This window comes from Esox lucius, chromosome 19 (genome assembly GCF_011004845.1).
Source record: "Esox lucius isolate fEsoLuc1 chromosome 19, fEsoLuc1.pri, whole genome shotgun sequence".
Taxonomy (NCBI): domain Eukaryota; kingdom Metazoa; phylum Chordata; class Actinopteri; order Esociformes; family Esocidae; genus Esox; species Esox lucius.
This window is the reverse complement of record NC_047587.1, coordinates 7,382,897-7,396,090: the sequence shown is the minus strand read 5'-3', so window position 1 is coordinate 7,396,090 and position 13,194 is coordinate 7,382,897. Positions and strand designations below refer to the sequence as shown.

At 47.2% G+C, this 13,194-nt stretch overlaps 1 protein-coding gene across 9 annotated transcripts in view; it reads left to right on the top strand.

The window, feature by feature from the left end:
* nav2b (neuron navigator 2b) overlaps positions 1 to 13,194 on the top strand; it is a 94,887-nt gene that overhangs the window by 71,159 nt on the left and 10,534 nt on the right. For 6 of the 9 annotated variants that reach the window (XM_034288501.1, XM_034288497.1, XM_034288500.1 and 3 more), the window contains 12 exons: positions 3,884 to 4,190; positions 4,583 to 5,240; positions 7,579 to 7,995; positions 8,391 to 8,462; positions 9,094 to 9,254; positions 9,585 to 9,764; positions 10,913 to 10,965; positions 11,420 to 11,443; positions 11,869 to 11,943; positions 12,505 to 12,588; positions 12,695 to 12,818; positions 12,952 to 13,109. In XM_034288501.1, the coding sequence (XP_034144392.1) occupies positions 3,884 to 4,190; positions 4,583 to 5,240; positions 7,579 to 7,995; positions 8,391 to 8,462; positions 9,094 to 9,254; positions 9,585 to 9,764; positions 10,913 to 10,965; positions 11,420 to 11,443; positions 11,869 to 11,943; positions 12,505 to 12,588; positions 12,695 to 12,818; positions 12,952 to 13,109 (2,313 nt within the window). The remainder of the gene's footprint in view (positions 1 to 3,883; positions 4,191 to 4,582; positions 5,241 to 7,578; positions 7,996 to 8,390; positions 8,463 to 9,093; positions 9,255 to 9,584; positions 9,765 to 10,912; positions 10,966 to 11,419; positions 11,444 to 11,868; positions 11,944 to 12,504; positions 12,589 to 12,694; positions 12,819 to 12,951; positions 13,110 to 13,194) is intronic. The other 3 variants (XM_034288498.1, XM_013138793.4, XM_034288499.1) reach the window with 2 other exon arrangements.

Genomic DNA, 13,194 nt, shown 5'->3' with positions numbered 1-13,194 from the left:
TGCAGGGACCTAGAGGGACAGGTAGGGTCAGTCCTAACCACATCACTGCAGGGACCTAGAGGGACAGGTAGGTTCAGCCCTAACCACATCACTGCAGGGACCTAGAGGGACAGGTAGGGTCAGTCCTAACCACATCACTGCAGGGACCTAGAGGGACAGGTAGGTTCAGTCCTAACCACATCACTGCAGGGACCTAGAGGGACAGGTAGGTTCAGTCCTAACCACATCACTGCAGGGACCTAGAGGGACAGGTAGGGTCAGTCCTAACCACATCACTGCAGGGACCTAGAGGGACAGGTAGGTTCAGTCCTAACCACATCACTGCAGGGACCTAGAGGGACAGGTAGGGTCAGTCCTAACCACATCACTGCAGGGACCTAGAGGGACAGGTAGGGTCAGTCCTAACCACATCACTGCAGGGACCTAGAGGGACAGGTAGGTTCAGTCCTAACCACATCACTGCAGGGACCTAGAGGGACAGGTAGGGTCAGTCCTAACCACATCACTGCAGGGACCTAGAGGGACAGGTAGGGTCAGTCCTAACCACATCACTGCAGGGACCTAGAGGGACATGTAGGTTCAGCCCTAACCACATGTAATACACCAGGGACTCCCATGTAATACACCAGGGACTCCCATGTAATACACCAGGGACTCCCATGTAATACACCAGGAACTCCCATGTAATTCACCAGGGACTCCTATGTAATACACCAAGGACTCCTATGTAATACACCAGAAATGTACTTTTTTCACCTTTACCTAATTCTTTTGCATCAGTCTGAACACTGCGCTAGGGGCTGAACACTGCGCTAGGGGCTGAACACTGCGCTAGGGGCTGAACACTGCGCTAGGGGCTGAACACTGCGCTAGGGGCTGAACACTACGCTAGGGGCTGAACACGGCGCGAAGGGCTGAAGACGCCGCTAGGGGCTGAACTGCATGCACTGGCACTGCACTTTCAAATGCAGAGGGAAAGAATGAGCAGAGTGAAATATATTACATATGTTTCTGATTTGCAGTATATGTTGATGTGGTTGCTTCAGAGTGTTGATTTATATCTCAGCCAAGCATACGTCATTACCACCCAGTTCAGAGTTAGCTTTGCCCTGACACTTCAACCAGTAGGTACTTATTCTCAAGTATACATCTGCATCTTTAAGAACAGGGATGGGTGCATTTTATTGAAATGGAGGCCACAAAAAATATCAGATTGTTAATTTTTGTATATCAGCCCTTTCTTCTAGCCCAGACTTGGATGGCTACTTGTCAAGTAAGGTGTACCTGCTGTTACTAGGTTGTGGTTGCCCCACCTAGCAATCTTGAATGCACTAACTGTATACTGTCTGATGAATGACTTGAAATGTCATAATGTGAGTAGCAGTTTCTTGGGGTATCCCACATGTTGCTGGCTGTATATGTTAACCGCTAGACTTGCTTACTAACTGAAAACCTTTTTGCTGACGTAGGCTAATTGAGTGACTGTCAGCCAAAACCTGGGACTTGGGAGAAGACTCATCAAATAGTTGAAGATTGCTGTTTACCAAAAGTCCCTATCCAACCTGACAGAGCTTGTGCAATTCTGCACAAGAATAATGGGCAAAAAAATTCTGTGTCCAGATGTGCACTGTTTCTAGAAACTTAACCTAATTGACTCATGGGTGTTATTGCTGCCATGTCCTGGCATGGCAGGCCTGTCGTGCCAGTGGAATCCAATGCCCTCTCTTCTTCATTTGGAGTGCAGTCTCCTATTTGTCTTTATTTACTCCACCTGTGTTCCTCATCTCTGTCCCTGTTTTAGTTCCTCCTTCCCTAGTGTTTGTTGTCAGTTTGGTTTTCGTATCACTCTGACGTTGTTTCTGTTTTTGTTACCTTTTTGTTCCTTGTTGGAAGTCCTCAGTTCTCCCTCTGCCTGGCTCGTGCCTACAGCGTTACAATTGCTGCCAAAGTTGTCTCTACCAGATTTTGAGTCAAGGAAAACAGATTTTATGTTTTGTATTTGTGATTGATTTTGCTTTTCACATTATAGACTTTATGTGTTGATTAGTGGCAAATCCATTTTGCTTTCATGTTGTAACAATAAAATGTGGAAGAGCCAAAGGGGTTGAATAGTTTTGAGGGCCACAGTATGATGCAATCCTTTTTTGGTAGTTCTGTAATCTAAACCAGCTATATCGGATTTTTTAACCTCAAACATCTTTCTGTAGCCTTTGATTCAGGACTCTGTCCTTATATGGGCCGATCACTGAGAGAGCTGTAAGGTGAAAGAAATGCACCTAATTAAAAGTAGGCCTGACCCATGACCTCATCAGACACACTCACTCCCTCACAAACATACATATGTCATTGCTTAAGTTAAAGGCTGTGTGATAGGCTGTGTATTATTTACAGCCAGTTATGGCAGTTCAGGTTACACAAAGTTCCGTACACACTTACAGATTGTTTCTGTTGCATACCCACAACTTGAGTTGTACCTGAAATGTCCCTGATTGCTTCTCATGAAAGAAAATAGAAACTCTTAAATTAATCTGAATTGAGTAGAATATTTCAGTAAAAAAAAATGTGGCTCCACGTTTTAATACCCAAAATCTAATAATTTTACCACAAAAAGAGACAGTGCCTTCTGCCTGAAACACACCATGAACAGCACTGAGTAGGTTTCCTCAGAAATAAAGCTGTTGACACGGTTGTGGTGTAGAAGACTGCAGCAAGATTATTTCTGGTCAATAAGTACATTGTGTAGACAAGAAGAACAACTGTAGCTTTGAAACACTTTTCACTTTTGATTCTCTACTGTTTTTCACTGCATTCTTCCATGCCAACAACTTAACAAGTTAGTGGGCTTTAACTACCAACAGTTGAATGAAGTCGGACCCCAAAACCAGTACTTCATGCCAAAAATCAGTCACAAAGTCTCCTCCCATTTTCTTTGTAATGCTATTGCCTTTTATAGAATGGCTTTGTGTTGCATTTTTCTGCTGCTCTGTAGAATATGGTTTGGATTTATTATTGCGGTTATGGAGATAACAGTGTTTGGGATTCAGGCTGATAAAAACGAAGACCATTAACATTCTTTCCCCAGCAATCATTTTTTATTGGTATTTTCAGTAGCTAGTAGAACAATGACCGGGGCTGATGTAAGCTTGGCTAGTGCTGTGAAAACACACAACTGCACTCCGAACACATTGTTTATTTGTAGGGTGGGTGTAATGGTCTGGCTCTCTTGTCCATGTTTGTCTCTCCCCACTCCCCAAATATTAGATATTTCATTTTGAAGTGGTAATGTCAGTCTTGGCAGGTTTCCGGGAGACCCCCACACCCCCCCCCCCCCCCCCCGCCCCCCAAAGGCCTCCCCTGTAGTCCGCCGCTTGCCCTCCTTATCATGGCCTCGTTCATTAAGCCCCAAACCAAGTGACTGATACAGAGAGAAGCGACCTAGGCTGATTCAGTAAACACAGCTTTTAGTTTTCTGTTCCTTGTCTTAAAGAACGTGAGCCATGTTTGTCAAGGGATTCCTCCACTTGCTACATATATAAAAATAAAAAAACACAGACAGGTTGCCTGGGCGGCATTGACATCAGCCAGTGTTAATGTTCAACTGCACCCCGCGTCACTTCTAAGGTGACAACAGAAGGTACCAAAATTAGACTGCAATCCCCATCATTGTCAAGCACCTGAAAAGCTGTCGTTTTCATTGGTGTTTGACCTGCTCATAATATTTGTATTAAGTATTAAGTGACTTGACGAGCGTCCTGGTGTTGACTGTGTGTTTTCCGACCAGGGCTGCAAATGAGTCATAGAGACACACGGAATTTGAATGTTTACCGTGTCTACAGCGTTTGAATAAACAGAAGTAACACGCTTGAATTTCGTTTCCGCTCAGCTCCAGACGGATATGGAGAAGCACTGTGCCATCGAGCAGAACTCCGCGTGGTCCGGGAGCGACGTGCTCAAGAGGTCAGACGGGGGTTCGGACAGCGGGGTCAAAATGCAGTTGAGCTCCAAGTGGTGCCGCCACCCATCGGACATGTCGGACGAGTCGGACAGGAGCTCCTCGGGTCGCAAAACGCCCTCCGTGTCGCACACAGGCTCCTGGAGGAGGGGGATGAGTGCACAGGTGGGCGTAACCTCGCCCAGGACCAAGGGACCCATCCTGCCGAGCAGTGGCTCGCTAAAGACCCATGGGACAGGTACTTACGCAGCAGGGACAGACAGACACACGGCGGCCATTTTGTGTCTGTCCAGAGCCCAAACAGCCAGTCTCTGCATGGTTTTCTTGTCAGTGTGATCTCCATGTGTTCCTGTAGCAGGTAATGAGGCGGGCAGCAGTCACCCACAGAGAGGGTTTTATCTGGTGAGATCAGAGATCAGGGCCCAGGTTGCTGTGTGATTAAACCACTCTCTGGAGAGGCTTTTGAAGATTTGGCGATCCCCCACCTTTTTTTATATATTCTTTTCCACTTTTAAGTATAAGGCAGCCAGGCCTTTGAGTTCCAACGTGTTGGTACAGCCCAGCAGGATGTTTGATGCTACTGTAAAACTGTGTTGGTCCACGGTTGACAGACTGTGTCTTCACCCACAGGCAAAACAGACGACGCCAAGGTGTCTGAGAAAGGCCAACGTCATCTCTGTCCCCGGACCAGCGGCGCCGTGCTGCGCTCCCCGTCGGACACGGGCCGCTGCAGTGGGGAGGAGTCCAAGAAGCCCCCTCCCTCCTCCAGCCGTGCCCCTGCCACTAATACCTTTGGCTTCAAGAAGTATGCCGGCGTGGGTGTGAGCGTGGTGACGGCCAGCGGGGTGACCATCACCAGTGGCTCTGCCACCCTGGGAAAGATCCCCAAGTCGGTGCAGATCCACGGGGGTCGAGGCCTGGGGCGCCAGGCCAGTGTGGACGACGCCTACCTCCCTGTGAGCTCCCATTCCACCCTGCAGTACCGGAGTCTTCCACGGCCCAGCAGGGCCTCCGGCAGGGGCCGCAGCGCCAACCACTTCTCCAGCACTAGCATCGACTCCAACCTCAGCTCCAGGTCCAACAAGCTCCCTGGCCCCAAGAGCTACGGCCAAGTCCCCAAGCCCGGCGGAGCGGGGACCCCCCTGTCCGGGTCCAACCAGACGGACCGGGAGAAGGTGGGCTCCTCCGAAGCCAGTCCCACGGCTCCGGGCTCAGCGACACTGCCGCCTCAGGGAGCCAGGCTGCCCGGGGGGAAGTACCCAGATGTCTCCTCCCCTACCCTGCGCAGGTAAGGCCTTCAGAGTCGGGACACCTTCCCCTGGCCGTCAGGGACTGCCCTCACATGGTCTCCTCCGTGTTAACAAAATAAAATTTAAAAAAGTTTATTTGCCCCATTTTTCTGACCGCCCAATATCGCAATGTGAAATCGGTGATCCTTGCCTTGTCTTGTTGTGGCAATCTCCACACAGAGGGTGAACATGTTGAGAAACCGTAAAGCTTTTTATCACGCGCTACCTGCTCAACCATGACATTTCTGCCAGTTGAACGGCTTCTCCAGCTAACATCCACATTTGAGCTCGTAAGATCACAAAGAGTCGCTACGGTGCTAAGATACAAGACAGCCCAGTCAGACGTCTACACCTTGCCAGGCCGGGTTTATCTTGCCCTCTGCTGGACCCCACGTCGTTGTACAGTGAGGCAGTCAAGAGAAATGCACCCATTTTGATGGAGGATTGTGACACCCACAACATCCACTGTGCTAGTTTCCCCGTTCCATTTCACCTGTTTATTAAGCACACGTGTTTGCCATTTATAGGCACCCCTTGTCGGTAAATACACACCACCACCACTTGTCCAGTCTTGTTTTTCGTTGTGAGTCCGGACATGTGTTACCATTTACCTGGTGGATTTTTCTAGGTTTTGGTTTTTAATTTAAGTAAACATTGAGCACTTGCTTCCTAAATTCCTGCGTCAAGTGTCCTGAATCGTTACAAGAATGCAGTGATCCGTTGCCTGCTTAAACTGCTGCCTGTAGTAAAGCTCAGTGTACTATGATGAACTCCAACTAACAGCTTTATTGAACTTGTATTATGCAGGTCTGTTTATTTAGATGATGTCACCATAGTCTGGGACCTGCAGGAACATCACCTGAATAATCATCTTTTGACTGAATAATCACCTGAATATTCATCTTTTGACTGAATAATCACCTGAATATTAATCTTTTAATTGAACAGTCACCTGAATATTCATCTTGTAACTGAATAATCACCTGAATATTCATCTTTTAAATACTTAGTGAGAAGCATAAACTGTTTTTATGTAAGATGCCCATTTGTATTCTCTGTTTCTTAATTCAACCAAATGGGTTTTTCTGTCTATTCAAATGCCTAGATATTTGTAAGCATATATTAATAAGAGCACTATCCATAGTACATATGCTTTAGTCATATTAACGCTCTCAACAGAACCGCAGAGACTTTACTTATTAAATGCCATATTACTTAAAATAACACGTAGCAGCCCCTCAACCTAATTTTGCCATATGGGGGAGTATTCGTTGAAATGGAACATCCAATAGTAATCTTGCAGTCAATTAAAAACCAATTTGGCTAATAGAACATCGTCCAGACCTCTGAGGGCAGTGTGACAATGACAAGATTTTTGATGTTTGGCCACGTGAGACTATCTAAGATGAGGCTCATTCCTTGAGCCTGAAAAGCACTACCAGCGTAGCCGTATGTTTCAAGGTCGCTCTACGTCATGTACATTCAGTCACCTTGCTAACTGATTTCATTGGCATAATCATCAAATCACTATTAAAGTAACATTAAAGACAATTTGTACAGTTTTTGGCCGGTCAGGGTTTCGTTTGGTTTGTTGAGGTTTTAAGTGACTTGGAGTCTTAAGCTTGGCTTATCACTAGACTTCTAGAGGGCCTCTCTTCCCCTGTAGCCAGTAAAATAATGGCCTATCAATGCTCATTAAAAGCAAGGTGAAATGGCCCAGACTGAGGGGCCAGTGTTTTCTGTAGCTGGAAATCAGGACTGGTGCCTGGTGTGGCTTTCACCGATACTGCTGCTTGGACTTATGACTAATCGCCGAATGAGGTAATGTGAAAATAGAGCAGCTTATTCCCCCTCAGTAGCCAGTCCTCCCATTTAACCCCAGTTTATTTGATGTTATCGAAACTATGGCGTCTGCAGCCTACACTTCGCCTCATATGAATGGAAATGGCATGTCGGTAAAAGCCGCGGTAGAACATGCGTCATAGCTGATCACATTTATTTATTTGATTATAAAGTTAGTGTTATGTTGTCGTGCCAACGTTATGACGTATCAAAGACAGCTTCAGTGACTCCCTAAAGCAACATACCACGTAACTCTGCTCTCTCTCTCTGATCTCTCTCTCTTTGCTCTCTCTGTCTCTCTGCTCTCTCTGTCTCTCTGCTCTTTCTGTCTCTCTGCTCTCTCTGTCTCTCTGCTCTCTCTCTCTGCTCTCTCTGTCTCTCTCTCTGCTCTCTCTGTCTCTCTGCTCTCACTCTCTCTGCTCTCTCTCTACTCTCTCTCTGCTCTCACTCTCTCTCTGCTCTGCTCTGCTCTCTCCTATCCTATGCCGTGTCCAGACTTTTCGGAGGCAAGCAGGTCAAGCAGCAGGCCTCGGTCGCCGCTGCAGAGAACATGAAGAACTCCACGGTCATAACAAACCCTCATGCCAACTCCGGCCAGCAGGGCGGCGTGCTGGACTCCCCCTCTGCCAGCAGCGGGGGCAGTAGTCCCCTGTATGGAGGTGCAGGTCGTATGGGGCTGGAGGCCCACTCACTGTCCCCTCTGGCCTCCAGCCCTGGTTCGGCCCTGTCAACCCCCTCCCACAGTCTGGCCTGGAGCAGCTCTCTCAGCAGGGACCCCCTGAGCCCAGGCTATCCCTCCCTCAGCAGCCTGGACAGCAGTGAGTCCATCGACGTCTCCTTGGGCAGTGGAGGCCATGGCACACTGCCAGCTTGTGTCAGGAACAACGGCGTCAAAACTGGCTTCTCAGACAGGTGAGGGTGGCTTTAGAAGTTGGTTTTGGTCGACTGGCGTGTGCACATTACAGCAGACACTGGGGACCAGGTGGAGTACTTGTGTTTGGTTTAGGAACGGCCAGGTGTGGCTGTGTCTTTAGTGTCTACTGCAACACTCCGCTCCCAGGTTTTCTTATTTTGTATCTCTACCTTTGAACTGCTGTGTGCATGAGGGGTATATTATTTATTCCCTTTCCAACAAAGGTTGTTTGAGTGTCATTACTGATGATTAATGAGCTGATACCAGGCACACTCCCTAAGGTGGTGTTAGTGTGATGAAAGCACAGATTCTATCTTGATCAATGATCTCTCTGTTTCCCTCCTTTCTTTGTCCCGCTCCTCTTCATGTTTTGTCTAACCCTAACCCCCCTCAGCCTCAGCCCCCTCTCCTCTCCCTCGGCTAGTCCCAAATTTAGCCGAAACACTTTACCCCGGAAGCAGGACAGGTAAATGTAGTCACGGCTTGACGTTTAAACAGCTGTGTGTTGTGCTGTGAAGTGTGTTTTGCACCTTTTTCCTAGCATGCATAGTGCCACCTGCTGGTTATACGAGTAAGGGCAGGGCTGGAGGCTGAAGCTTGAGACATACAGTACATCAAAGCATACTGGGCAATAACACTGCTATAACACCGCTGGGAAGCTTCAGAAGATAAGAGATCTGAATCTGTGTCCTGTCTATCTTTTGTCTGAACGTTCAGAATGGCCACACACCTAGCTACACCAAAACAACAGTGGCCCCTGAGTTTAGGTTTTTGGGTGTCTGTTATTTGGCATGTAGAAAACATATTTAAGGGCAGAGCCCCTAAAATACCTCTTTGTAAATCTACCATCTTCTTAAATATTGTTCTCTGGACAGAAAGAGAGACATTGTGAGAAAAGAAGCAATCAAGTATTGTTTCCACGAACAAACAGAAACATTGACATTCCACCTGGATCCTATGATGCATGTCATTTTGGAAAGCATGCTGTGATGTACATTATAACGTAGCCCAGACGCCCTCCAGTCCATCAGTCCCCTATGTAGTGGCGGTCAACGCGTGGACGCACATTCACAGCATCCCCTGTCACCTCTCCCCAGGTACGGCCACCTGCCGCAGCTGCGTTGTCACGACGACCCTCGGGACTGGCTGCGTTCCCTCTCCGCAGGAGGTCTGCAGGAGTCGCCCGGCAGCTCGTCCTTCTCCGCCGCCCCCAACCTCACCTCGCCCTCCGGACCCCGCTTCAACTCCTCCCAGCTGGGTAGGTTGTAACCGCCTCCTTCACTCGTTGCCGTGGTGACCTTCAACTCCTCCCAGCTAGGTAGTGGTCACCCCTTTACAGGCTGCGATAGTCTCCTCTGCATTCACAACGGCATTTGGTGTCTATGCCGGCGTCTCTTTCAGGTGCTTGTGCTGATAGTAGTGGTGATGTATGAAAAATCCCATTGTATTCATGTCATATTTTGTTGTATACTGGACTTGTAATTTTCCACTCTGGGTAACAGGAGCAAGTACAGCCATAACCGAACAGTGCCATCTGTCTGTATGAAGCCAACCTTAGATCCTTTTTTCTGTGTGGCCTGTGTCCCAGCAGGCAGTCCAACCACAGCTGCACAGATCAACCTGGCCAACCTTCGCATCGGCCTGGCCAATCAAGAGGGGCCATATGACCCGAACAGTGACCCCCGTCTGAGGAACTCTTCCATGTCCCTAGAGGAGAAGAGTCGCACGATAAGCAGCTCTGGATCCTTCAAAGATGGGCTGGAGGAGGGTAAGACAGATTGAAGGACCAAGAAATACGAGTCATTTTCTGTTCATCAAGATTTTCAGGAGGTTGTTTTTACACATTACTTCAAACAATTAAACAAATAGCTTTTTTAAGGAGTGGGGTATTTCAAATCCTTTTGTAAAATGTTTGATGGAAGTGTTGGAACAGGGTTTTAAATCCCAGTGAGATGGGGCTCTGGATTTGAACCCATGTAAACCTGACGTGTGTGATGTCAGCAGATGTGGATTTGAACCCATGTAAACCTGACCTGTGATGTCAGCGGCTGTGGATTTGAACCCATGTAAACCTGACGTGTGTTGTCAGCAGCTGTGGATTTGAACCCATGTAAACCTGACGTGTGTTATGTCAGCAGCTGTGGATTTGAACCCATGTAAACCCGACGTGTGTGATGTCAGCGGCTGTGGATTTGAACCCATGTAAACCTGACGTGTGTAGTATGAGCGGCTGTGGATTTGAACCCATGTAAACCTGGCATGTGTGATGTCAGCGGCTGTGGATTTGAACCCATGTAAACCTGACGTGTGTGGTATGAGCGGCTGTGGATTTGAACCCATGTAAACCTGGCATGTGTGATGTCAGCGGCTGTGGATTTAAACCCATGTAAACCTGACGTGTGTGATGTCAGTGGCTGCTCCTAGCTACTGAAACTAATATGTAAGATTTGTGCCTATAAAAATAATACATTTTAGAAAACAAAAAGAAAAAAACTAAACTATGTCCAAAAGCCCCCTAAAAGTATGTTTGAAAGGTGAAAATAATGCATTTAAAATATATTTTGGGAGGCAATTTATGATTGTGAACAGAATTGACTGATAGTATTTTTCAAGCCTGACATACAGTACATTTGTAAATATATTTTTGGGTGTTCTTTTTTTTTGTGTCATCACACCCACACACACACGTCATAATGTTCAGAGGACCTGCTCATACTTGTTTCTGTCGGGAGTCAATGGGTTGAAATGAATCACTGACTGATTCCTCAGATGAGTGAGGAGAACAGTGTGTTTAAATGTTCAGAGGACCTGCTCATACATGTTTCTGTCGGGAGTCATTGGATTGAAATGAATCACTCAGATTCCTCAGATGAGTGAGGTGAACATTGTTTTTTTGTGTGTTTTTTTTCACTCCAGTCCACGGCTCCTCTCTCTCCCTGGTCTCCAGCTCCTCCTCTGTCTACTCCACGGTGAGCACCACTTTAATTCTTTTTTTGTTGCAGTGTCAATCACAGCAGTGACCATTTTGTTACTTTTTTTCTTAGTAAAACACCTATTTTCCCCAAACTCAAAATCCAACCCATATCCTAACTTTATCCCAAACCGTAAACGCTATATCTTATATTTTATGCCTAAACTCAACCGTCAATCCTTTACTCAAACCCTATAAAACCATTTTAGTGCAAAATGTCCAGTTTTATCTAAATTGGGGGGGAAAGTAACACACACACACATGCACACACACACAGACCAATATGTTTTATGGTGAATATGCAGTAGCATGGGTGAAAGATTTAGCGTTGTTTATTGTTTCTTGGTCTTTGGGGAGTTCTGACATTGTGTTGAAATTTGTCAGGCCACCGCCCATGCATCCTCTGACATATCTAAATGCCCTCTCTCTCCTCTCTCTCCTCTTTATCACAGCCAGAGGAGAAATCTCATTCCGAGGTAAGAATTACTTTGTGTACTTTAGTTCCAATTTGAAACCGTTTATTACCTTTGCGACTTCATACTGTACTATAGATGGACCTGTACCATATTTCGCAGTTATCACTTCCACATACACTTCATACAGTACTATAGATGGACCTGTACCATATCTCGCAGTTATCACTTCCACATACACTTCATACTGTACTATAGATGTACCTGTACCATATTTCGCAGTTATCACTTCCACATACAATTCATACTGTACTATAGATGTACCTGTACCATATTTCGCAGTTATCACTTCCACATACACTTCATACTGCACTATAGATGGACCTGTACCATATTTCGCAGTTATCACTTCCACATACACTTCATACGCCTTAACCCTTCGCTCTACGTCATGTACATAGAGCCTGATCTTTCCTGTCGGTTCTCAGATCCGTAAGCTGCGGAGAGAATTGGACGCCTCCCAAGAGAAGGTGTCTGCTCTGACCACTCAGTTGACCGCTAACGTAAGTGGACTAGTGTGGTTTCCATGCCCTGTACTGTGGTCATTGTGGTACTGGTCAATGTGATGTCTTGGCTGTTCTCAGTGGAACAGATGTTCTCCCAGTGTTGCGTGTGCCCAGCATGTCAACCATCAACCAGTCAAAGCGGTGGGATTTTTGGCTGCCTACACAGCACATTGAACGTGACACTTTCTATTGGCCCCACTGCCTCCTCCCTCTGCTCTCTGAATTGCCAGCAAACACCAAAAGGCACGGCGTGATGAAACCACCTGCTAATGCTATGAGATACATACAAAACCAGTCGTCATACTAATAGGAAAACAAGATAGGACCCTATACTGCCATGGCAACCATAGTTCATGTTTTTCCCCTTTTTACCGGTTCTGTGCCTGTTGTCAAAGGTATGTGCGTGTGAGCAAGACCTTTTCCAAAGACTTTCCTTTGTTGCCCGTTTCACCGCGTTCCCTTCAAATATGTCAGTTGAGAGCGAACAAATAACATTGTCAGTTTGTAAACGTTCCTTATGAATAACGGTTAACCGTTTGTGCGTCTGTATTCATGCAGGCTCACCTGGTGGCAGCTTTTGAACAGAGTTTAGGGAACATGACCATCAGGCTCCAGGGTTTGACCACCACCGCGGAGCAGAAGGTGAGGACTGGGGCTCTGGTCTGTTTCCTCCAAAACGTGTCTGACTCTCCCCGATATGGATCATATAGCTGAATGTGTCTTTGTAAATCGTGCTATTCCCTGGAAGGACTCTGAGCTGAACGAGCTGAGGAATACCATAGAACACCTGAAGAAGCAGAACACTGCAGCCCAGGCGGCCATCAACAATGTCATCAACCTCCCGCGGCTCACCGGCAAACGGGATAGGTCAGGTGAGACGGAACCTCCCTCGTCACCATGGAAATATCGGGACCGCTGGCTAGTGGGGGGCAGCCAACACCAGACGGGTTTCAGTTCTGTGGCGTCATGTGGTCTGTGCCTCAGCTGCTCCTGTCTTCCCCTCAGCTTCAGCCAATGAGAGCCCGCCGTCACAGCAGGACCTGCGTATCCACAGACAGCACTCCTCTGACAGTGTGTCCAGCATCACCAGTGCCACCAGTCACTCCAGCACAGGTAGCAACCTGGAGCTGGACGCCAAGAACAAGAAGAAGAGGAAGAACTGGGTAGGGCTGCTGCTCTGCATGTCTGTCACGCTGTCTGTCACGCTGTCTGTCTGTGACTCCGTCTGGCTGTCGTTCACTATGTCAG